This window comes from Mytilus galloprovincialis, chromosome 6 (genome assembly GCF_965363235.1).
Source record: "Mytilus galloprovincialis chromosome 6, xbMytGall1.hap1.1, whole genome shotgun sequence".
In the NCBI taxonomy this organism is placed as follows: Eukaryota; Metazoa; Mollusca; class Bivalvia; order Mytilida; family Mytilidae; genus Mytilus; species Mytilus galloprovincialis.
In genome coordinates, this window is record NC_134843.1 from 49,418,127 (window position 1) to 49,445,122 (window position 26,996).

The 26,996-nt window shown below is 31.6% G+C and overlaps 1 protein-coding gene and 1 pseudogene across 1 annotated transcript; one reads left to right on the forward strand and one right to left on the reverse strand.

The window, feature by feature from the left end:
* The first annotated feature begins 1,528 nt into the window (after window positions 1-1,528).
* LOC143079783 (uncharacterized) lies at window positions 1,529-26,669 on the forward strand. The gene is made up of 8 exons (XM_076255375.1): window positions 1,529-1,650; window positions 2,165-2,252; window positions 18,595-18,909; window positions 19,685-19,784; window positions 20,035-20,150; window positions 23,806-24,111; window positions 25,483-25,788; window positions 26,267-26,669. The coding sequence occupies exons 2-8, from the start codon at window positions 2,192-2,194 to the stop codon at window positions 26,560-26,562; spliced, it is 1,500 nt and encodes a 499-aa protein (XP_076111490.1). The 5' UTR covers window positions 1,529-1,650; window positions 2,165-2,191; the 3' UTR covers window positions 26,563-26,669.
* On the reverse strand, window positions 15,818-16,893 carry LOC143078482 (uncharacterized; annotated as a pseudogene).
* Window positions 26,670-26,996: the final 327 nt, after the last annotated feature.

Here is a 26,996-nt window from a genome sequence, read left to right on the forward strand (position 1 = left end):
TTCCTTTATCATGGCTGAACTTTCTGTCATTTTTTGTTGTTCTTTGTATTTTTGTTTAACTTTAACATCTTGGCACCGAGCATGTCTGAAGAGACATTTATTGTCAATTGCGCATCTGGTGCATATAAAAGTGGTACCGTTTATGTAATACTACTTCTGGTTTGATACCTCTGCTGGTGGATGATTAACCCCGCCACATTTGGTATGTATGTGCCTGTCCCAAGACCGGAGCCTGTAATTCCGTGCGTGGTTGTCGTTTGTTGCTGCGTTATATATTTGTTTTTCGTTCATCTTTTTTTACATAATTTAGACCGTTACTTTTCTTGTTTGAATTGTTTTTTTACATTTGTGATTTCGAGGCCTTTTATAGCTGACTATGTGGTATGTTCTTTGCTCATTGTTGAAGGCCGTACGGTGACCAAAAATTAAAATTAATTAAAAATTAAATTTAAATAATTTCTGTGTCATTTGGTCTCTTGTGGAGAGTTGTCTCATTCGCAATCATACCACATCCTCTTTTTTATAATTAAAGTACTCGACAGTATAATTACTAATTAGAACATAAAAATGTTTACTGGAATTACAATACGAATATTGTGTAATTAAATTTTCTGATTCAACATATAGGAAATTATTTTACGTTAATAAATATATCTACCTCATGCATATTTTTGGTTCCTTTGGCTACACTTTCATCCCACTTGGATTTTAAGCTCTGCATAGTTTTTTGATAGTTTTTGGTTTTCAAAATTCAGCCTGAAGCATCATTGAAGAAATATTTTTTGTTGAAATGCGCATCTAGTGCAGCAAAATTAATACTGTTAATTTTATAAATTCCACTTGGTTTATACCTCTGCTTCTAGACTGTCCAGAAAGTCGCAAAAATATCAGTAGCCAAGTTCCCAGTTCTTCGGTACTGTCATGACAATACGGATAGTGTGATGATAAAATATTCTGTTACAAAGTTTTGGAGCTTATCTTTCATTTTTAATAGGTTTTGGCTTTCGAACATTATGGCAGTAGGCATCAATGAAGAGACATTTATTGCTTAAATGTGCATCTGGTGCAGAAAAAAATAGTAAATGTTATAACAACGGTCATCTGGGATAATGCCCGTCACCGGTCTAATGTAAGGAAAATATCTCTCTTTTAAAGATTAGTCTTTTATTATCATAACCTCAGAGTTCATAACATATCTATTGTGACAAAAATGTCCAACGTGTTGCAATAAAGTGAAAACAATTTCCTCCTTATTGACATTTTTGTATAGAGGGAAATAACTCAAACCACAATTTAATGACAACCCACTCTGTAGTGTTAATGAATGCAAGCGTAACCATAATACATGATAAAGATGGAAAATATAAACACAAAAAAATAACAACAACAAAAAATAGAATTTATTCAAATTATTATGTAAAAAAATGGCATGCATCAATATATCAAACACATCGTAAAAAAATCCGGATCAAGAAGATCATGTAAATCGTAGATTTTTTATATCAGATTTCTAAATATAACCTATATTTGTTTTAAACAAGGAAGATAAATTGGTTTCAGCAACATTCGATTTGATAAAATAATCCACAGGTGAAGTGAAGAATATATAATGAGGCATCAGCAATATCAATATTACATCTTTATTGTTAGGTATGTAAAACAAACGTGCTAAATCAACAAACTATTAAGTTTCAAAATTGCACAAATTTGTAAGCAATGAACATAAATTTCGAGAAAAAATAGTATGCTTGTCACTGATGCTTGTAGTGCAATGTATCAAATACCTAAACGGGATCAAAGATGTTAAAATAAAACACACTTGGAATTACAAAATTTACTAGCATTACAAATTTGTCAAATCTTTCGTCTATATAGAAAGAATGCAAATCAAAATAATAAAAAAACAAATTACTAGGGGAGACAATCGGGGCAAACAGATCATAAACGCTTCTTTGAAATCAAAACAAATCGGAACGGTAAAAAAATATCTGGAAAGAGGTTGTGGCTCTGACTGAAAGGGACATGTCTTATTGGGTCACAAAAATTTTATCAAGTCCGTTTTGGCTTCTATAAATGTTGATACAACTGACTTTTTATGCAGTTTTTTCAAAAGAATAATCTTTTTATATAAATTATTGAAATGATTGAGTACTCATTTTTACAGTTGCAGGTTTGGAACCTTGAATCGGTGATGTACTACATCGTCGCTGTGTTTGTTTACCTTGGGTTGGTGTCAGGTCAGAAAACACTAGGTATGTTTAATTTAAGTTATTAATAGAACACATTGTGATATTAAAATGTCACAATTTGTTTTGCTTAGAATATTTTCCCATGACACATGTAAAGAATTTATGTATGCATCAAGCAATAGAATTATTAAATTATGTTAAGAACTGTAACGTTGGTAGCCTATATATATTAACTAAGAGACAAGCCATGTGTACTGATTAACATACTTTAATATAATGCTCGAGCTAAGTAATCAACACAAATACATGAACTCTGAACTATATAGATATTTATGAATGAATGAAAGTTACAATATTACATCTCTTCTTTTCTCAGATTAAAGTTCTACTTTAATTAATTATATAACTGTCTTTGTAGTCATAAAATCTTTAACTGTCTGTGTAAACAAAGTAAGTGATAAGATGCGTAAAATTGTATCAATAGAAAATTAGAACTTTATAGTCTGTGATAAATGTAAGTTATCTGGTACGCGTACTGTAATGTCAATATAATTAGTGGATCGTCTGATCAATCTGATAAGGCTATCATTACGAGTGTGAATAGTAAATTCCACAAAATCGATTTGTATCATAAATTCACAAACATATAAATCAACATCAAACCTAACTGATACATCAGAAAGAGCACAGGATTATTATGCCTGTAACACAGCTCTTTAACGCACATAATCATCGAGATGTTTCGGTGTTTGTTTTTCTCGTGATTATCTTCTTAATGGTGTGATTGGTATAATGTCATCATCAATGATTTCTTCTATTTCCTCATCAGTCATTATCTTAAATTTCCCAACCTTTTTGAAGTGTGACGAATTTCGAGTTATATCTTTTTGTTGTTCGTTCGTTGCCGTAATCATACTACCCTTTTTATTCTTGATTGTTAATGGTTGAGGATTGTACGGGGTAGATAGTTTATCTTTCTTTTCCTGTTTAACTAGTACTGTATCTCCAACTGTAAAATTAGGTACTTTTACTGAATATTTTTCTCGAAGCATAATTTCATTTTACTTTTGTTCTTGTGGTCTTCTTTGCGAACTTCACTGTCGGCATGGTCATTTGTTGAAATGTTCGGCATTTTTGTATTGATTTTCCTTCCAAATAAAAGTTCTGCCGGGGACACGTTAGTTGTTGAGTGTGGTGTTGCTATTATGCGGGAACTTGGTCCCGACTTTGTGACTCGTGTTGTGGTCTCTCTCTCATGGTTTTATCAATTCTTTTTGCGGGGGAACTGCTCACATTGATGTTACATAATTTGGGAACTAGCTTGGACTTGGCATGACAACGGGACCTTTAAAAGACAATCCAGTCTGCTAACTACATTTTATTCTGGTTCACACAGTCTAGTCAACCAAATAGTTTTGCACGACTTTATATAGCAGACTGGACTTAATTTGACACATATTATTTTGTTACTCAATACAATAGCTTTCTTTGATCTCTTTTAATAAACAATGGACTATATATCGTTAAAGGCAGAATTACTTAATCTTAATTGTTCAAGTCTATTAATTTCAAAAGTATATACAATTATATTTATTCCTTCGAAGCTGACATATTTATCAATTAGCTGGGGGACATTTTTGAGACAACTTTATCAAATATGCTTAAAAGATTAAACACTTTACATTTATATTTTAGGAAATTGTTCTATAACAAGTTAAACTTTCTTTAATTAGTTTTATTTACGTTTATTCTTCTATCATTTTATTTTACAATTTAGTGATAAATATTCTCTTTAACTTCTGTGCAATTCTTCCATTATTCAACAAAACTTTATTTGTAATTTATTAATAAATATTATCTTTAAATATCACGCATTTTTGCATCATTATATTACCCCTTTGTTTCAAAATTTTTGTCCCTAAAAATTAGTTGATGTTAGTAAAACAATATGTGGTTTTATATGAGATAACAATTAATTGCAATAATAGTTCAATGTTTCTTGGTTAGTCTGTCATCTTGGTTTGCTGGCTGTTTTTTTCCAACTCGAATAAATCCACTGATTTGTAACTAATCGTTCTATATACATTATTTTACACAGTTTTTCTATTTCTGTCAATTTTCACATTAGTATCACGATGTATCTATTATATTTCTCTTTAAATGATCTTATCTATTTCTTAGTTCTATGATGATGAATTTTCGAGGCTGTAGTCCCGGACCAATCACCAAGCAGGATACTCAGGAATATGAAACGACAAAAAATAATAGTTAGCTTATGCATAAACAATAAAACGTTATTTAGTAATAAGACAATTTATGTACATCACAGAACTTAAAAAATTCGAACAACATTTTTTTTTTATTTACAATGTTTTGTATACAGTTTTATTCGTATGTCAAGATATCTATATACTTTGGTTGTATTAAGAGGTAACAATGTCGCGCAATTAAAACAACATTCAAGTTTTTAGACACTTCACAATATAGCTTATGGATAAACAATAATACCATACTTAGTCTAGAGACGATCTTATGTTCATCACAGAAAAAAAATCAGAACCAACATCTGTATACTCATTATTTACAATGTCTTGTATATTCGTAGGAAAAAAACTTAAAATTGACACTCATAATTTTTAAACACCCTCTTTCCCCTCCTGTCTAACAAAGAAGGCTTTATATGTGTGTTATGCATGTATATACTTATAGAAAGAGAATCTTCCATAGATTTGATTTCTAATGGTCATAAGGGTGAAATATAATCCCTCTTGGGCGTAACCATGGCAACAATCTGCATTTCTTAGATACAAAATATAGCAAAAAAGGGGGGTGAACATGTCACAAAAGTCTCCAAAATTTGGTCTAAAGGAAAATTTCAATCAATTACAGTAATACCTTTCCTGAATCCATAGGTTTATATCTATCAAGTGGTCCCAAAAAAATCATATGCTTATCTGCTCGTTTTTCCATAAAATTGAATTGAAAAGATCGAGCGCAAAATCTTTGTTGATAAACACTACAATAATGTATGGACCTATGAACGGTACGGATAGGAAAATACGGACTGTCAATCATATAAATGGCCTATAAAACATGTTAAAAACAATCTAAATGTTCATATAAACCCACTAAGAAGGCTATATTATTCTTCAATTATCTAAAAATCAATTTTATTGTACAAAAACTTTCATATTTAAAAAAGGATTAACATTTTTTTTCCCAATTCCACTTTAAATGGATTTCTGTTTTCTACTAGCTAAAACGAGCAAATTGGCCTGCTAGTTTTGAAAATCGGTTCAGAAATAAATATTTTATGAAGGTTAGCAGTTGACACTGAAATGCAACAAAAAAGTGATTTTATGAAACATGCCATGTCAAAGTGCATTTTCTCCTTTTTTAGCCAAATTTCTAAAACTATACCTTCTAAGCCTGTCTTTTCTTGTTTAAAAACTTAAATTAACCTTAACAGTAGACAAATTTTACAAGTTAAAGCTATTTTAAAGCTCTAGAATGTCAATTTTGTTGTGTATTACCATACCAAAGCCTTGGTTAAAATTTAGTAAATACTGAATTCATTTATAATAGTGGGAAAAAATTTAGGCTTAATTCATGCTAAATTGTGACTTTATACTTGCTAAAATAATAAATTTGATTTAGTCGCATGAAAAAATATAAAGCATTCCCTTCTAAGGTTTCTAAATAACGCGCAATCTTCTTTTCCAAGGGGTAGCCAATGAAGTTTCAATTTATGACAGAACCAAGTCTTTGTGTCAAAATGTCTATATTGGTTGCTAAGGACAATAAACAACAAAACTAACATATATTGTCATTCTAAAGGTTGTTTCTCCCTCAGAATTGTATCTATAACCTAGTTATCAATAGATTTGTGGTATGATTTGTCTAAAAAAAAGCAATTCTTTGCTTTGTCAAATGCCATAAGGTAGCAATACACAGTTAGGAAAAAAACTTAAAATTGACACTCATAATTTTTAAACACCCTCTTTCCCCTCCTGTCTAACAAAGAAGGCTTTATATGTGTGTTATGCATGTATATACTTATAGAAAGAGAATCTTCCATAGATTTGATTTCTAATGGTCATAAGGGTGAAATATAATCCCTCTTGGGTGTAACCATGGCAACAATCTGCATTTCTTAGATACAAAATATAGCAAAAAAGGGGGGTGAACATGTCACAAAAGTCTCCAAAATTTGGTCTAAAGGAAAATTTCAATCAATTACAGTAATACCTTTCCTGAATCCATAGGTTTATATCTATCAAGTGGTCCCAAAAAAATCATATGCTTATCTGCTCGTTTTTCCATAAACTTGAATTGAAAAGATCGAGCGCAAAATCTTTGTTGATAAACACTACAATAATGTATGGACCTATGAACGGTACGGATAGGAAAATACGGACTGTCAATCATATAAATGGCCTATAAAACATGTTAAAAACAATCTAAATGTTCATATAAACCCACTAAGAAGGCTATATTATTCTTCAATTATCTAAAAATCAATTTTATTGTACAAAAACTTTCATATTTAAAAAAGGATTAACATTTTTTTCCCCAATTCCACTTTAAATGGATTTCTGTTTTCAACTAGCTAAAACGAGCAAATTGGCCTGCTAGTTTTGAAAATCGGTTCAGAAATAAATATTTTATGAAGGTTAGCAGTTGACACTGAAATGCAACAAAAAAGTGATTTTATGAAACATGCCATGTCAAAGTGCATTTTCTCCTTTTTTAGTCAAATTTCTAAAACTATACCTTCTAAGCCTGTCTTTTCTTGTTTAAAAACTTAAATTAACCTTAACAGTAGACAAATTTTACAAGTTAAAGCTATTTTAAAGCTCTAGAATGTCAATTTTGTTGTGTATTACCATACCAAAGCCTTGGTTAAAATTTAGTAAATACTGAATTCATTTATAATAGTGGGAAAAAATTTAGGCTTAATTCATGCTAAATTGTGACTTTATACTTGCTAAAATAATAAATTTGATTTAGTCGCATGAAAAAATATAAAGCGTTCCCTTCTAAGGTTTCTAAATAACGCGCAATCTTCTTTTCCAAGGGGTAGCCAATGAAGTTTCAATTTATGACAGAACCAAGTCTTTGTGTCAAAATGTCTATATTGGTTGCTAAGGACAATAAACAACAAAACTAACATATATTGTCATTCTAAAGGTTGTTTCTCCCTCAGAATTGTATCTATAACCTAGTTATCAATAGATTTGTGGTATGATTTGTCTAAAAAAAAGCAATTCTTTGCTTTGTCAAATGCCATAAGGTAGCAATACACAGTTAGGAAAAAAACTTAAAATTGACACTCATAATTTTTAAACACCCTCTTTCCCCTCCTGTCTAACAAAGAAGGCTTTATATGTGTGTTATGCATGTATATACTTATAGAAAGAGAATCTTCCATAGATTTGATTTCTAATGGTCATAAGGGTGAAATATAATCCCTCTTGGGTGTAACCATGGCAACAATCTGCATTTCTTAGATACAAAATATAGCAAAAAAGGGGGGTGAACATGTCACAAAAGTCTCCAAAATTTGGTCTAAAGGAAAATTTCAATCAATTACAGTAATACCTTCCCTGAATCCATAGGTTTATATCTATCAAGTGGTCCCAAAAAAATCATATGCTTATCTGCTCGTTTTTCCATAAAATTGAATTGAAAAGATCGAGCGCAAAATCTTTGTTGATAAACACTACAATAATGTATGGACCTATGAACGGTACGGATAGGAAAATACGGACTGTCAATCATATAAATGGCCTATAAAACATGTTAAAAACAATCTAAATGTTCATATAAACCCACTAAGAAGGCTATATTATTCTTCAATTATCTAAAAATCAATTTTATTGTACAAAAACTTTCATATTTAAAAAAGGATTAACATTTTTTTTCCCAATTCCACTTTAAATGGATTTCTGTTTTCTACTAGCTAAAACGAGCAAATTGGCCTGCTAGTTTTGAAAATCGGTTCAGAAATAAATATTTTATGAAGGTTAGCAGTTGACACTGAAATGCAACAAAAAAGTGATTTTATGAAACATGCCATGTCAAAGTGCATTTTCTCCTTTTTTAGTCAAATTTCTAAAACTATACCTTCTAAGCCTGTCTTTTCTTGTTTAAAAACTTAAATTAACCTTAACAGTAGACAAATTTTACAAGTTAAAGCTATTTTAAAGCTCTAGAATGTCAATTTTGTTGTGTATTACCATACCAAAGCCTTGGTTAAAATTTAGTAAATACTGAATTCATTTATAATAGTGGGAAAAAATTTAGGCTTAATTCATGCTAAATTGTGACTTTATACTTGCTAAAATAATAAATTTGATTTAGTCGCATGAAAAAATATAAAGCGTTCCCTTCTAAGGTTTCTAAATAACGCGCAATCTTCTTTTCCAAGGGGTAGCCAATGAAGTTTCAATTTATGACAGAACCAAGTCTTTGTGTCAAAATGTCTATATTGGTTGCTAAGGACAATAAACAACAAAACTAACATATATTGTCATTCTAAAGGTTGTTTCTCCCTCAGAATTGTATCTATAACCTAGTTATCAATAGATTTGTGGTATGATTTGTCTAAAAAAAAGCAATTCTTTGCTTTGTCAAATGCCATAAGGTAGCAATACACAGTTAGGAAAAAAACTTAAAATTGACACTCATAATTTTTAAACACCCTCTTTCCCCTCCTGTCTAACAAAGAAGGCTTTATATGTGTGTTATGCATGTATATACTTATAGAAAGAGAATCTTCCATAGATTTGATTTCTAATGGTCATAAGGGTGAAATATAATCCCTCTTGGGTGTAACCATGGCAACAATCTGCATTTCTTAGATACAAAATATAGCAAAAAAGGGGGGTGAACATGTCACAAAAGTCTCCAAAATTTGGTCTAAAGGAAAATTTCAATCAATTACAGTAATACCTTTCCTGAATCCATAGGTTTATATCTATCAAGTGGTCCCAAAAAAATCATATGCTTATCTGCTCGTTTTTCCATAAAATTGAATTGAAAAGATCGAGCGCAAAATCTTGGTTGATAAACACTACAATAATGTATGGACCTATGAACGGTACGGATAGGAAAATACGGACTGTCAATCATATAAATGGCCTATAAAACATGTTAAAAACAATCTAAATGTTCATATAAACCCACTAAGAAGGCTATATTATTCTTCAATTATCTAAAAATCAATTTTATTGTACAAAAACTTTCATATTTAAAAAAGGATTAACATTTTTTTTCCCAATTCCACTTTAAATGGATTTCTGTTTTCTACTAGCTAAAACGAGCAAATTGGCCTGCTAGTTTTGAAAATCGGTTCAGAAATAAATATTTTATGAAGGTTAGCAGTTGACACTGAAATGCAACAAAAAAGTGATTTTATGAAACATGCCATGTCAAAGTGCATTTTCTCCTTTTTTAGTCAAATTTCTAAAACTATACCTTCTAAGCCTGTCTTTTCTTGTATAAACACTTAAATTAACCTTAACAGTAGACAAATTTTACAAGTTAAAGCTATTTTAAAGCTCTAGAATGTCAATTTTGTTGTGTATTACCATACCAAAGCCTTGGTTAAAATTTAGTAAATACTGAATTCATTTATAATAGTGGGAAAAAATTTAGGCTTAATTCATGCTAAATTGTGACTTTATACTTGCTAAAATAATAAATTTGATTTAGTCGCATGAAAAAATATAAAGCGTTCCCTTCTAAGGTTTCTAAATAACGCGCAATCTTCTTTTCCAAAGGGTAGCCAATGAAGTTTCAATTTATGACAGAACCAAGTCTTTGTGTCAAAATGTCTATATTGGTTGCTAAGGACAATAAACAACAAAACTAACATATATTGTCATTCTAAAGGTTGTTTCTCCCTCAGAATTGTATCTATAACCTAGTTATCAATAGATTTGTGGTATGATTTGTCTAAAAAAAAAGCAATTCTTTGCTTTGTCAAATGCCATAAGGTAGCAATACACAGTTAGGAAAAAAACTTAAAATTGACACTCATAATTTTTAAACACCCTCTTTCCCCTCCTGTCTAACAAAGAAGGCTTTATATGTGTGTTATGCATGTATATACTTATAGAAAGAGAATCTTCCATAGATTTGATTTCTAATGGTCATAAGGGTGAAATATAATCCCTCTTGGGTGTAACCATGGCAACAATCTGCATTTCTTAGATACAAAATATAGCAAAAAAGGGGGGTGAACATGTCACAAAAGTCTCCAAAATTTGGTCTAAAGGAAAATTTCAATCAATTACAGTAATACCTTTCCTGAATCCATAGGTTTATATCTATCAAGTGGTCCCAAAAAAATCATATGCTTATCTGCTCGTTTTTCCATAAACTTGAATTGAAAAGATCGAGCGCAAAATCTTTGTTGATAAACACTACAATAATGTATGGACCTATGAACGGTACGGATAGGAAAATACGGACTGTCAATCATATAAATGGCCTATAAAACATGTTAAAAACAATCTAAATGTTCATATAAACCCACTAAGAAGGCTATATTATTCTTCAATTATCTAAAAATCAATTTTATTGTACAAAAACTTTCATATTTAAAAAAGGATTAACATTTTTTTTCCCAATTCCACTTTAAATGGATTTCTGTTTTCTACTAGCTAAAACGAGCAAATTGGCCTGCTAGTTTTGAAAATCGGTTCAGAAATAAATATTTTATGAAGGTTAGCAGTTGACACTGAAATGCAACAAAAAAGTGATTTTATGAAACATGCCATGTCAAAGTGCATTTTCTCCTTTTTTAGTCAAATTTCTAAAACTATACCTTCTAAGCCTGTCTTTTCTTGTTTAAACACTTAAATTAACCTTAACAGTAGACAAATTTTACAAGTTAAAGCTATTTTAAAGCTCTAGAATGTCAATTTTGTTGTGTATTACCATACCAAAGCCTTGGTTAAAATTTAGTAAATACTGAATTCATTTATAATAGTGGGAAAAAATTTAGGCTTAATTCATGCTAAATTGTGACTTTATACTTGCTAAAATAATAAATTTGATTTAGTCGCATGAAAAAATATAAAGCGTTCCCTTCTAAGGTTTCTAAATAACGCGCAATCTTCTTTTCCAAGGGGTAGCCAATGAAGTTTCAATTTATGACAGAACCAAGTCTTTGTGTCAAAATGTCTATATTGGTTGCTAAGGACAATAAACAACAAAACTAACATATATTGTCATTCTAAAGGTTGTTTCTCCCTCAGAATTGTATCTATAACCTAGTTATCAATAGATTTGTGGTATGATTTGTCTAAAAAAAAGCAATTCTTTGCTTTGTCAAATGCCATAAGGTAGCAATACACAGTTAGGAAAAAAACTTAAAATTGACACTCATAATTTTTAAACACCCTCTTTCCCCTCCTGTCTAACAAAGAAGGCTTTATATGTGTGTTATGCATGTATATACTTATAGAAAGAGAATCTTCCATAGATTTGATTTCTAATGGTCATAAGGGTGAAATATAATCCCTCTTGGGTGTAACCATGGCAACAATCTGCATTTCTTAGATACAAAATATAGCAAAAAAGGGGGGTGAACATGTCACAAAAGTCTCCAAAATTTGGTCTAAAGGAAAATTTCAATCAATTACAGTAATACCTTTCCTGAATCCATAGGTTTATATCTATCAAGTGGTCCCAAAAAAATCATATGCTTATCTGCTCGTTTTTCCATAAACTTGAATTGAAAAGATCGAGCGCAAAATCTTTGTTGATAAACACTACAATAATGTATGGACCTATGAACGGTACGGATAGGAAAATACGGACTGTCAATCATATAAATGGCCTATAAAACATGTTAAAAACAATCTAAATGTTCATATAAACCCACTAAGAAGGCTATATTATTCTTCAATTATCTAAAAATCAATTTTATTGTACAAAAACTTTCATATTTAAAAAAGGATTAACATTTTTTTTCCCAATTCCACTTTAAATGGATTTCTGTTTTCTACTAGCTAAAACGAGCAAATTGGCCTGCTAGTTTTGAAAATCGGTTCAGAAATAAATATTTTATGAAGGTTAGCAGTTGACACTGAAATGCAACAAAAAAGTGATTTTATGAAACATGCCATGTCAAAGTGCATTTTCTCCTTTTTTAGTCAAATTTCTAAAACTATACCTTCTAAGCCTGTCTTTTCTTGTTTAAAAACTTAAATTAACCTTAACAGTAGACAAATTTTACAAGTTAAAGCTATTTTAAAGCTCTAGAATGTCAATTTTGTTGTGTATTACCATACCAAAGCCTTGGTTAAAATTTAGTAAATACTGAATTCATTTATAATAGTGGGAAAAAATTTAGGCTTAATTCATGCTAAATTGTGACTTTATACTTGCTAAAATAATAAATTTGATTTAGTCGCATGAAAAAATATAAAGCGTTCCCTTCTAAGGTTTCTAAATAACGCGCAATCTTCTTTTCCAAGGGGTAGCCAATGAAGTTTCAATTTATGACAGAACCAAGTCTTTGTGTCAAAATGTCTATATTGGTTGCTAAGGACAATAAACAACAAAACTAACATATATTGTCATTCTAAAGGTTGTTTCTCCCTCAGAATTGTATCTATAACCTAGTTATCAATAGATTTGTGGTATGATTTGTCTAAAAAAAAGCAATTCTTTGCTTTGTCAAATGCCATAAGGTAGCAATACACAGTTAGGAAAAAAACTTAAAATTGACACTCATAATTTTTAAACACCCTCTTTCCCCTCCTGTCTAACAAAGAAGGCTTTATATGTGTGTTATGCATGTATATACTTATAGAAAGAGAATCTTCCATAGATTTGATTTCTAATGGTCATAAGGGTGAAATATAATCCCTCTTGGGTGTAACCATGGCAACAATCTGCATTTCTTAGATACAAAATATAGCAAAAAAGGGGGGTGAACATGTCACAAAAGTCTCCAAAATTTGGTCTAAAGGAAAATTTCAATCAATTACAGTAATACCTTCCCTGAATCCATAGGTTTATATCTATCAAGTGGTCCCAAAAAAATCATATGCTTATCTGCTCGTTTTTCCATAAAATTGAATTGAAAAGATTGAGCGCAAAATCTTTGTTGATAAACACTACAATAATGTATGGACCTATGAACGGTACGGATAGGAAAATACAGACTGTCAATCATATAAATGGCCTATAAAACATGTTAAAAACAATCTAAATGTTCATATAAACCCACTAAGAAGGCTATATTATTCTTCAATTATCTAAAAATCAATTTTATTGTACAAAAACTTTCATATTTAAAAAGTTCACAGGGGCCATAATGCGAAACTAAACTTCTAACTGTGTATTGCTACCTAAGGTTTCTATTACAGGATACCTTGAGTATTCATCAATTATAACCATAACGTAATATCCATTCGGAAATGGTCCACAAAAGTCCATGCTGAGATTCTTTCATACATTATTCGGTATCTCAGACATTTGTAACGGTTCGAAAACATTTTTCGGGGTTGACGCTAAACATGGTATACATGATTTACACGTTTGTTCTACAAGTTTGTCTATTCCAGGGAAGTATACCTTTTCACGTAACAACTGTTTTGTACGTACTATGCCCTGGTGCCCTTCATGTGCAAGGTCAATTACACGCATCTGTAAATCTTTCGGAATGACAATTCTATTATCATGAAGTATGATCTCCATATCATTAACGGGAACGACTGTTAATTCGTATCGTAATCTTGAGAATGTATCAAGCGTATTACTCTCATGCTTGTCCCACCTGTTTGATTTTAATGCAGTAATAACAGTTTGTAGATCTTTATCTTTTTGTGTACTGTCAGCTATTTCATTAAGGGTCATTGCCTTCGGCACAGCGTTGTCAGTTAAGTATCGAACATACTCTTCAGCTAATTGAGGTGGCAGGTACCAGTTTTGGTGTACCAGAACATGTGTCCCACGCAGAAATTTTGTTATAGTTAAGTATTGAGGTATATAATTGCATCATGTGGACTGAAAAAATAAATGAATGTAAATTCTAGGCTATTGTACTACACAAGTAAGTAGTTGCATACACAGGTTGGGGATTTCCTTCACATATAGGTCCAATCAGATGTCAAAATTGTGATCTCCTCACTTGACGGCATCCAATCAAAGTGGGGGAAAAATTCAGTTTTATGTAAACAAAAATATCTTGAGATTTTGATGGTAAGGATAGGTTCGGACAAGGCTCTAATTCACTGAATATCCTTTCTCTCTTGAATTTTGGCTAAAATTCTTGTCGGCTTTTAGCAGGATTTTGCAGGTGAGGATTAGATTGGTATCAGAGCATCACATTTTTTGCCTTATTTGAAATGCATTTATAAATTTTTAAATTTCCATGCTGGACAGACACCCAAATTTAAAGGTTTTCTATATATTAACATAAGCACGCACACATCTTAGTTCCTTGAAACCATACATTTTATTTGTATATAAGCTTGAATGAATTTTCAAGAAAATAAAATCATAAATCCATGAAATTCTAAAGATTTATTGTAAAATAACTGGTTTCTGCCACCTGAGAATGTTTACATGCAATAGATGTAGTACTAGTCGGGGTCGGATGTCTTGATAAATAATCGGCCGCGTTCACCTTTCCTGGTTTGTACTGTACTTTGAAATTGTATCCCTGTAATCTTAATCTCCATCTTTCAATGCGTGCTGGTGTTTTTGCCTTTGGACTGTTGAATATAGTTTCAAGCGGTTGGTGATCGGATACCAATGTAAATGATTGTCCGTACAAATAAAGGTGAAAATGTTCAATTGCCCATACGATTGCTAATGCTTCCTTTTCTGTTTGGGAATAGCGTGTTTCAACGTCTGTCAATGATCGGCTTGCATATGCGATTATTTTCCCATTTTGTGTTAATAATCCAGCTAATCCAACGGGACTTGCATCTACTATCAACATTGTTTCTTTGTTAGGGTCAAAGTATGACATCACACGGTCAGCAACAAGTTTATTCATAAGCTTGTCAAATGATTCCTGTTGTTCAGATGTCCATTCCCACTTGGAATCCTGCTTTGTTAATCTGCGGAGCGGTTCAGTTATAGTTGAGTAATTTGGAATAAAACGTCCAACATAATTAGTCATTGCTAAGAAACTACGAATTTCACCTACGTCTTTCGGTATTGTCGTGTTCCTGATAGCGCTTATTTTTCTTGGATCGGCTGATATGCCATCTGCACTAAAAATGTGACCATAGAATTCAAGTTTGTTCTTATTAAATTCATATTTTGCCTTATTTAATGTCAAGTTCTTTTCTTTAAGTCGTGCAAATAGTTTTTCCAATCGTTGATCATGTTCGTCCTGGTTCCTTCCAAATACGATTATATCATCGGATATATTTCGGACTCCATCTAATCCTTCCAGTGCATTACTCAGTGTGTTTTGGAATAACTCTGCGGCTGATGAAACACCAAAACTGAGTCGTTTGTATCTACGCAATCCTACGTGTGTCCTGAAGGTTGTGTGGTTCCGGGATTCTTCGTTTAACTCCAATTGATGATATCCACTTCGAAGGTCCATTTTCGAAAATACTTTAGATCCGTTTAAATCCAAGATCATGTCATCAAGTGTTGGTGTAATATGACGTGAACGCAAAATAGCTTTGTTCGGTTCCTTCATATCCACGCATAATCGAATTTCGTTCTTGTTTTTTCGGTTTAGGGGCCACAACTATCGGGGACACCCAAGGTGTTGGTCCATCCACCTATTCTATTATATCTTGTTTTTCGAGTTTCTCGAGTTCTGCTTCTACTTGTTTGCGAATGTGAAACGGAATACGCCTATGTGGTTGAATTACATGTTTTACACTTCCATCAATATGAATTTTCACTTTTTCATCTTTTAATTTTCCAATTCCATTGAACACATCGCTATATTTATTGCATAATATTTCATGTTTATCTGCTACTGAAGAAATGACTGGCACTATGCTTAAGTCAACAGATGTATTGTAGCACAATAAATTCCCGTATCTTCCTTTCATCACATACACCGGTGCGGTTGTTATTTTATGATCAGTCTCTATTGTAGCGTGAAATTTTCCCATTAATTTCAAGTTTTTATCTGAACCATATGCGAAGACTTTAGTGTCGGCGTGAGAAAGTTTGGGTTTACACTTGATGTTCTCGAATGTGCTTTCATCAATAACATTAATACTTGATCCTGTGTCAATTAAAATATCCACATTAGAATTATTGATTTTCACGTTGATTTTCGGTTGTCCTTTCTGTACTTTATTTACAGTATTTTCTCGTAATCCAAAAACGTAACCATCGTCAGAACTGCTATCACGATCATCATCATGTTTGTAATTGTCAACTTTGTTTACTTTTCTTTTAAAAGTGCTAGTTCCATCCATACGTTTGGATCTACATACAGAAGCGAAATGATTTAACTTTTTACATGAGTTGCAACTTTTTCCAAATGCCGGACACTTGTTTGCATGTGGGAAATCACCTCCACAGTTTCTGCAAGTATTCTTTTTCTTTACGTTGTGGTCAGTTTGTGTCTGTAGAAATCGTGGTCCGTTTCTACGTTTTCCAACTCCTTTTCTCACAGCATTTGCGGATTGTTTGTCTGATTGTTCAATTTCCGTTGCCTGTTTTTCGGAAAGTTCTAACGCTCTAGCGGATGAAACTAATCCTTCAAGGGTCGTGTCTTCCCGAAGAGCCTTTCGTCTTAGTCTAGTTGAATGACAACCTTGGATAATTTGCGATTTTACTTCTTTAGATGTTTCAGTAAATTCACAGTTTACAGCTAGCTGACGTAGTCTCGTGTGAAAACTGTCGATAGTTTCATCAGATGTTTGTTTGGCTTGCCTAAATTTGTAGATTTCGTATTCTGTATTCTTTTTAGGAGCAAAGTAAGCGGTTAACTTGTGTTTAGCGGCAGCAAAGTCTTCTCCTGTATTGTCAAGGGTATCAAAGACTTCGTTAACATCTTCTCCAGCGTAATGTAACAAGAGTGCTCTTTGTCGTTTGCTGTCCTTTATGTTTAAACCGATGAATAAATTCTCTAGTCTACTTATCCATTTACGCCACCTTATTTCAGCATTACTATCATGTACCGGAAAACTCGGAAAAATTAGTAAAGATGCAGCCATGGTTTGATTATCAGTGTCACTAATTATTAAAATCATTGTAATACATTAATTTTTTAACATTTCCAACTTTTGTTTTTATCCTCGTCGCCAATGTAACGTTGGTAGCCTATATATATTAACTAAGAGACAAGCCATGTGTACTGATTAACATACTTTAATATAATGCTCGAGCTAAGTAATCAACACAAATACATAAAGTAATACGACGCGACCTTATCTGCTATGTCCATCAACACAACACGTGCGTGAACTCTGAACTGTATAGATATTTATGAATGAATGAAAGTTACAATATTACAAGAACGTATCAAAATAGTGTTGCTATAGCAAAACAAGGTAAAAAGTAAAATAACAAAAATACTGAACTCCGAGAAAATTCAAAACGGTAAGTCCCTAATCAAATGGCAAAATCAAAACCTCGGACACATCAAACTAAAGTAAACAACTGTCATATTCCTGACTTTTTAAAGCTGAATGTACTAATGAAGTCTAAAACTTATTATAATAAAAAGACATATTGAAAGGTGTTAAAGTGCTATGACCCTATTTGAGTTGCAGTGAAGTGTTCTATGTTGTTCACAGTCTCAATGTTACGTTGAGGTGAGAAAAAATATGAAGCAACAGAAGCGATACTTCTTAAAACTGTGAACGCTCATATAAACGTTAAAGACCGAAGATGTACGAAGAAACGCTGTTATAAAAATAAGTGCATGACACAACATAGTCATTGAACGCGTTATTTAGTTAGCATATTAGATAATGACTGCGTGCAGTTAAGCGACCACTGGCTGACATCTATCTCTATTCTGATGAATTTTTCAACTGCCACTACTTTTTTTTTCATTTATATTTAGTAGTATTCACTTTTCATATTATTCATGTTTACAAGCATTTACACGAAAATTTTCCTTTAAAATGGACATACCAAAAAATGTCAATGAGACAGCTATCCAACAATCAAACAAGACACATTCAATGAGTTCTTGTAAAATTGAAAATGCTTTGAATGTAATGCAGTTATATTAAATATTAAATTTCACAACTCATATCAAAAGATAATATTGTCGTTAGTAGTAAATTCAAGCTATAATGAATTATGTTGTTTTAATGTTTTGGCAGTTTATTGTGTTTTCTTTTGTTTTTTTCATTTACAATGATATTGTATTTCTTTGACATGTCTGTCATTGCTGTTTTTACACATCTAAGCACTACCTTTAACATTTTTTATTTTTTTTAAGGTCAGGTAGAATGGAAAGTAACACATAAAGTGTCGTCGTTTGGACAAAATCTGACATTATTTTGTGCAGTTGATGACTGTTGTACAACATTTCCAGGCTGGATACTTTGGAATTATGACGGCAGAAATTACGAGACACTTGTTATCGATCTAAGAAGTTTTAAAAGTTCAAAATATGCTGGAAATTTAAGAAAAAATGGTTTTACCTTAGTCTTGAAAAATCTGACCGAATCAGATATGAATCGTAATTATTCATGTACATACGGAGGCATCGAAGGTGAAAAGAAACTGTTGGTGATAGAAGAATCTTTCCAAAGTAAGCTGTTTTGGTTTCATGAGTTTTTTTTTGTAAAGGTCATAATTTTATATTTAGTCATATACATGTAGCATCATAGTTCCAAGATGTCCTATCATTTTTGAAATGGTCGTAGTCATATGGAAATGATATTTTTACATTTGTTTTTAGGAAAACTCATATCTTTACACAATGTCACATATTGTATTACAGTCAGTTATATAGAGAAGGCGCGAAAGATACCAAAGGGACATGTATATTCATAAAATGAAAATAAAGTAACAACGTCATGGCAAAAATTAGAAAAATAAATTTGTTTTCCTATTATATATGTATATATGACCATAATTTTTTTAATGTAAAGAGAATTCTATATGGATCTTTAAAGCAGGATTAATTCTAATTCAAATACATGTAAGAAGGCATTGCCACAATATAACTACAAATTGCCATGCACCATTTTCTTAATAGAATATAAGGAGTTCAAATGATGTGGATTCTAGCAACATTAGCCAAACCTAATACGTCTCAATTATAGCTAGACAATGTTCAACCCACTATTTTCTTCGGAAAATGTCTGTTACAAGTCAGTAATATGACAGTTTTCTTGTGCTGTTGATTGATAGCGTTTGATTTTGTCAGTTTTGATTTCTTTTTATAGTATTTGAAAGGCAGAACAATTGAAAATAGGTTGTAGTCATTTAATGGTCGTACTATGTCATGCTTTTTAAAGCTTCATTACATTGACTTTTTTATCCTTAAAGTTTTCTTCGATATTCAATTTGTCTTCTTAAAGCGACACCCATGGTAACAGTTACAGAATCAACCAACTTAACAGTTACAGAATCAACCAACTTAACAGTTACAGAATCAACCAACTTAACAACCGCAGTAATGTAAGTGACTTATTAAACAAATCACCTCTGCAGAACCACACATTTATTATGCAGTTGCTACAATTTGATAGATAAATTTGAAAAATAGTTGAATACAAGTATCATGTTAGTTTAAATGACCATTTATAATATTCTTTCAAGAACATACAATTCAAGTTTGTGAATTCATAAATGAAATCTTACTAAAAGTACTGTTATCCAAAATGTGTGTAAACAATGAGAATACATAATGCGTACAATAACATTTCAGTATTGGTTTAGTCGTGGCTGCTTGCGTATTGCTGATACTATTGATTGTTGGGCTCCTTTTTTGGAAGAGAAGATATAATGGTTATAGACCTACTAGTAGTACAGAAACTCACGATAGTAAGGAGTCTAAATTACTTATATTCATCTACACAATATTTATTAATATCTAGTATTCAAAAAAATTAAATGCAGTTCAGCGTAAATGTTTTATTGAATTTTCATAGATATTGTATGATGTCGAGCAGTCTTACTCATTAATTGTGCTTACATAAACGGAATTGCATCAAGTATGTGGTTTGATTCAGATGTATATTTGAATTCTCAATAAGGCCTTTTGGTTGCCAAAATTGCTTACAGTTACCTCATGTGAACTCTGGTGCACGAACTCTTAAGAATAGTCGTATTGGCAATCATACCAATTATCCTTATTTTTATATATGTACGTTGTTAATACAAGTCCAATTTAAGCAATTGAAATAATATTTAGATTCAGTTTTATAATTTTATCCTTTTTTAAAATTACAAGAACAAATGGAATGGTTATGAAATTTGTCTTTCGTTCATTATTTTGTATCTAAATCAAGCAGTTAGTTTTCTCGTTTGAATTGTTTTGTCATTTCTGGACTTTTTTAACTTGATTTACGGTAAGGGTTTTGCGCATTGTTGAAATCCGTTCGATGACACATGGTTGTTAATTTCTAATTCGTTTTTGCCTCATGTGGAGCGTTGTCTTATGGACAATCAAACTAAAATGCAATTTTCTCATATGTTTTCTTACTAAATAAAATTGAGAATGGAAATGGGGAATGTGTCAAAGAGACAACAACTGGACCATAGAAAAAAACAACAGCAGAAGGTCACCAACAGGTCTTCAATGTAGCGAGAAATCTTCTTTTGTATCAACTTTGATACCTCCATCACCTATTGTTGGTCTGATCTTGGTAAAACACTGCATGCATGGACCTACAATGTATGTCTTCGTTAAAACAAATGGAATAATGCAGCCATTCATTTGTACCATACACATTTAAAACATAAATCAAGAACGATCATGTCAATGATGAACACTGTTTCAGGTGTGAACAATCGATCAATTTATAAAATAACGAATATCTTTTCCAGGTGTACCAGGGTCTCACAGATACATTGCATTTTCCTTCCTTGGTTCGTACTCAAGTTATCATCTGGAAACTACCGGGTTTCGGATGGACGCGCGGACACTCAACTGTCAATGAGAATGGAGGGTATCAGATAATACCTCCTCACTATGTTATGTACATTGTATATATGGCGGTTTTAAAAAGGAATCTACTCTTCATAATTTGCAAAAGATATTTGACTTTATCTTATCCTACTGGAATTTGTGCTTTCAAAAGCAAGTATTCTTTTGACAGGGTTAGTGCGGTTCCTCTAACAAACAGAGCTTTTGCCTTACTGCTAAAAAAAGGGGGGGGCACTTGCTATATACAAGGTGATAGGACGTTCCGCTGGAATAGGTAACTTTTTCCAGCTTGAAAATATGGGAATAGGTTGGAAAAACTATCAGAAATATATGATAAGGTCGATAAAGTATATGAAAAGCCCTGTCATTTTTTCATAGCCGAAAGTCTCGCCGTACGTAAACATTACACACAGAATCGTAGCCTTAAATATTCTACTTTTTCAACACACCCAACGAAATCCAACCAATACGAGAAAAGGTTACAATTTTAGCTACGCAATATATGAAAAGGTATACATTTTAAAGATTTAAATTATATGAAAATGGTGGGGTAACAGAACCCCAGCGACACGCCCTATCAATTAATTATTGAGGTGCACCCTTTCCCAGCCTAGCTGTCAGCAGGATTTTCTTAGAATTACACTTTGTTGTTTTGTTCCGCCTATCAATCCACAGACAGTCTCATGGACATAATTTGGCAATTTTACAGCAGCACGGTCAGTTCGCAAATGCTCCTATAAAGTTCAGAAAAATCGAATTGATAAGTATGCACTTCCATCACTGGTAGTTGCCATATTCTCAGTAAAAGATTTCCACTCAGGGGGGAAAACATTCATGCTACTTTGGGTAGCTTGATGTTAAATTTTAGCCAAGTATACGCATACCTGTAAGTTAAACAGTTGTTTCAGTCCTTACTCTTATAAACTCCTTGCAGGTTGAGGTTAAATTTTGCAAAAAAACTCTGATATTTAGCCAGATTTATTGTTTCAACATAAAATGAATAATTAAAAGCCAAATTTCCTTCTGTGAGTTTAAAATCAACGGATAAAACTATAAGAATTATGGCATATTTTTGGATTATTTTTCTTATTAATATTCCATTATTTGCCAAACTAAAAATGTTAAACTTGTCTTACAGCTGATATGTACCTTTCAAATTATAAGTAGAAAATAAAAAAAAATATGATCTTTAGAGAAAAGTGCTATTGAATACATGTTCTATATGGAAGTTGTCTATTGCATCTGTGTCATGAACCTTTCTGGCAACCTACCAAAAGATGAATTATTCTCAAAGAGCTATTCGATTTGGTTATCAGATTAAGTTCTTTGCAAAATTTATAAAAAAAACTTCTATACTAGTATCAAGACATTTTATAAAGTACCTATAAATATGGTGTTTTGTTTAGCCCTTTCTTTCGAATAATTCACTGTATATGGAAATAAGGCTGTTTAAAAGGAAATAGTGGAAATTAACAAAATCAAATCATAAATGTTATTTCACTCCTAAATACCTAATGTTTTTGGAAATTAATACATTTTTGTCAAATTTTAACTAAATATTTTCGGAATGTTGGAAATTCTATTCATTTTGAATAAATTATCTTCATTTTTTTATACGATTCTTTTGTTGATATTTTTTAAATTATAATGTGTTTGTTAACATAAATTTTCAAATTCTACATAAAAATTTTCTGTGTATCATTTTCATCAATTCAATTGAGCTTTTGTGTGTTCCATACACGTATATCTTACAATAAAAGACCCATGACAACTGATATGTTAAAAATGCAAATTAAAATAGAGCCTGACTGTAAAATAATTAACCCATTTCTCTGACGTCAGTCTATTGTTCTAACAGTGGATTATTTTTCAAGAATCCACTGACTTCTAGGTTAACTTAAGATAACTTATAACATACCTTTAAAGTTTTATGGTATTTTATCCTCCCATAAACGAGTGAAAAATGGAAGGTTTGAACTCGCGCGTGTGTTCGTCAGTTTAGTCTGTAGCCTATGCATGCTACCACTAGACCACGAGTGCTGATATGAAATAGTATTTTTTAAAATAATACTCTTATAGCGTATATCTGTCAATAGATGTCAATCAACTGTATATTTGTCTTTTTGTTATCGTATAAAACATATAAACTCTATTAGTGACTATTGAATCAAGGAATTGTAAATATTACTTATTATTACAATTCCTTGATCTTGTAATCAGTATCATTCTCATAACAAATGGTTAACATCATAAATTCATGATCACTGTTTCGGTTAAAATGAAAAAAATACTTTCAAAACATGTGTAAGAGTTGTACCCAGGTCTACTCCTTACGTTTCATGACAACTGAATGTTAAACTGAACATTTTTTGCTTATTTTAATTGCGCTAGACTTTAAAAGTGTGTAACATTGCGTACAAATACTATAGATATTATCTTAAAAGAGTTGCATTATCATTAGACATGTTTTAATAGTCAAATTGACATAAAAAAATCACACTATTAAATGACCTTACTCAGTACTTAGTAAATTTCTTTATGTGTTTTCAGATATTCTCAGCTTGGTTGTAGAACCTGATAACGCAAACGTCATCCTTGGAAACAATCGAACAATATCATGTACTTTAAGTGGACAACCTTCGGCACAAGACATTACATGGTATTTCACGCCAACTAACGAAAGCAAGAACGAAATTTGTCCTCGGAACAATTCAGCAAAGTATTCAGGTGGAACGATTTCAGATCCTTCTTTGACCATTCTGAATTTCCAAACTTCTAATAGTGGTGCGTATGAGTGCTCTGCAACTAATGCTGCTGGTACAGGAAACAGCAATTCTTCCGTTTTAACATGCATAAGTAAGTACAATTAAATACTTAAGAACGACGTATTGTTAAAACAACACCATGGCAAAAAACGATACATGTTTTTAAAAGATTAGCAAGTCAACAAAACACTACTTTGACAGAGCAGTAGCAATCCATAAAAAAATCAGAGGTTGTTTTAGGTGCTCCATAAGGACAGGAAGATACCGCTCGGAATATGTCGGGTAACAAAAATATGCATTTAAAGTCTTGAACAAAACATTGGTTAAAATTAGCCAAGTATACGCATACCTGTAAGTTAAACAGTTGTTTCAGTCCTTACTCTTATAAACTCCTTGCAGGTTGAGGTTAAATTAATGGGATATAAGAACATTTCTGCCTTCGATAGGCATAACAGTGTATAAATCAAATAGTCCACCATTATCAACTTGCTAACTGAAGTTATACTCTCAGCACTATAACTTCTGATTGCAGACCCTTAGACCAAGTGCAAAATTTTAATATGTAAAAAATAAAAATTAAGCATCCAAAAGATAGAACCAATACGTAGATTAAAATCATGTCTTACATAAATCAGTATTTTTTGTAATGGTACCTAGCTCTGTGTAAGATGAAAATATTGTTCATACTAAAATACAAATATTTATACTTCTAATGTATGGGTATTGCTGGTAAATATTTTATCAACATTTGTAACATTAAAACTGGATATTTATATGGGAACTATGTTTGAAATTTCAGTACATTTTGATACAATAGATATATAAGTAGTCTGAATAGATCATTACTTCAGGAAATGTATTTTTCTTTCATTGACCTAATATTGTTTATATAACGTTATTATTCCATCGATTTTGTTTCCAACTAAATGTTTTCCAAACCGTCCAAGATTTTATCGAAGTGATGTCAAAATTCATTTCTAAAACTTACAAGTACATAGTTTGTTAAGCATTTCATATATTATTGTTTTTGTTTTTGTTTTGAATTTGAATCTTTCAACAAAAAACAAATTCCTTAATTTAATGCTTGGCCGAGTCAAACGTGTCCAATTTTCTTAGATGATCTTGCAATCAGCATCAGTCTCATAACAAATTGTAAACATCATCAAGTCATGATCACTGTTTCGGTTAAAATGAAAAAGTGACTTTCAAAACATGTGTAAGAGTTGTACCCAGGTCTATCCCTTAAGTTCCATGACAACTGAATGTTAAACTGAACATTTTTTTGCTTATTTTAATTGCGCTAGACTTTAAAAGTGTATAACATTGCGTACAAATACTATAGATATTATCTTAAAAGAGTTGCATTATCATTAGACAAGTTTTAATTGTCAAATTGACATAAAAAATCACACTATTAAATGACCTTACTTAGTAATTAGTAAATTTCTTTATGTGTTTTCAGATATTCTCAGCTTGGTTGTAGAACCTGATAACGCAAACGTCATCCTTGGAAACAATCGAACAATATCATGTACTTTAAGTGGACAACCTTCGGCACAAGACATTACATGGTATTTCACGCCAACTAACGAAAGCAAGAACGAAATTTGTCCTCGGAACAATGCAGCAAAGTATTCAGGTGGAACTATTTCAGATCCTTCTTTGACAATTCTGAACTTCCAAACTTCTGATAGTGGTGCGTATGAGTGCTCTGCAACTAATGCTGCTGGTACAGGAAACAGCAATTCTTCTGTTTTAACATGCACAAGTAAGTACAATTAAATACTTAAGAACGACGTATTGGTAAAACAACACCATTGCAAAAAACGATACATGTTTTTAAAAGATTAGAAAGTCAACAAAATACTACTTTCACAGAGCAGTAGCAATCCATAAAAAATCAGAGGTTGTTTTAGGTGCTCCATAACAAGAAGATACCGCTCGGAATATGTCGGGTAACAAAAGTATGCATTAAAATTCTTGAACAAAACATTAGTTAAAATAAGCCGTGAGTAGATCATTACTTCAGGAAATTACTATAATAACATTTCTAAAGAGAAAACTTAACAACGAACTATGTAGGTATTATAGATTTACAAATTTATTTTTGATACTACATTGTCACCAGACGCTTTGTTTGGCAAAAAAAAACTCGTAAGTTGTGCTCACATTAAAAAAAACCTTGAATTATAAATATGCAATCGCAAAATAATGTGAAAACAAAATGTTGAAATTATTTTTTGCAGGTAATTGTCAAAAATTAAAAGATAGTTTTTTGTCTGAAATTGCGACGAGACTTGGCCATGATTGGAGACAAGTCCAAATACTTTTAGAAATAACAACGACAGAGTTGGAACAGATAGAAAGAAAATATATAAATGAACCAATAACACAAACAACCGAGGCTCTAATTATGTGGCGTAACAGAAAATCAAGTTCTCCAGAAGAAGACAATATTAATGATTTGATTAATGCGTTGGAATTCGTTCAGAGAAACGACATTATTGATGATCTAAAACTAAGAGTAATGCTTGCAAATTAGCTTGCAATTGATACTACACATTTAATTTAGAATACAACATATTTTTAACTGACTTGTAAAACTAGTTTCACTTTGTTAATATCAATGAATAAACTGTCCCTACTTTTGATTAGTTCTATGTTAATGACTCCGCTCAATCTTATTAATTTTATTTTAATTTATGTCTTTATGGACAGCTTCTATTTGAATTGAACAGTCAATTTGAACTAAGTGTATAAGGTATAGTTATTTAATCAGTATATTCAACAAAGCAATCCAAGACAAGTTTTTACCTTTACCCTACCCAATATGCCTTGCCGTAGATACAAGTATCTTGTCTTAGGGAGGGATAAATCCTACTTCGTAAAGGATCACTCTGATTCAAACAAAAAATTCTCTGAAACTGATATTATCAAGATGCTTGATTTCTTGATTGACAACATAATTGCTACGTT

Bases quoted from the DNA above. Each gene is read 5' to 3' on its own strand.
- LOC143079783 (XM_076255375.1), top strand. From the start codon at position 2,192: ATGTACTACATCGTCGCTGTGTTTGTTTACCTTGGGTTGGTGTCAGGT. The intron at 18,910-19,684 runs GTAAGCTGTTTT...GTCTTCTTAAAG, and splicing joins GATAGAAGAATCTTTCCAAA to CGACACCCATGGTAACAGTT. The intron at 19,785-20,034 runs GTAAGTGACTTA...ATAACATTTCAG, and splicing joins AACTTAACAACCGCAGTAAT to TATTGGTTTAGTCGTGGCTG.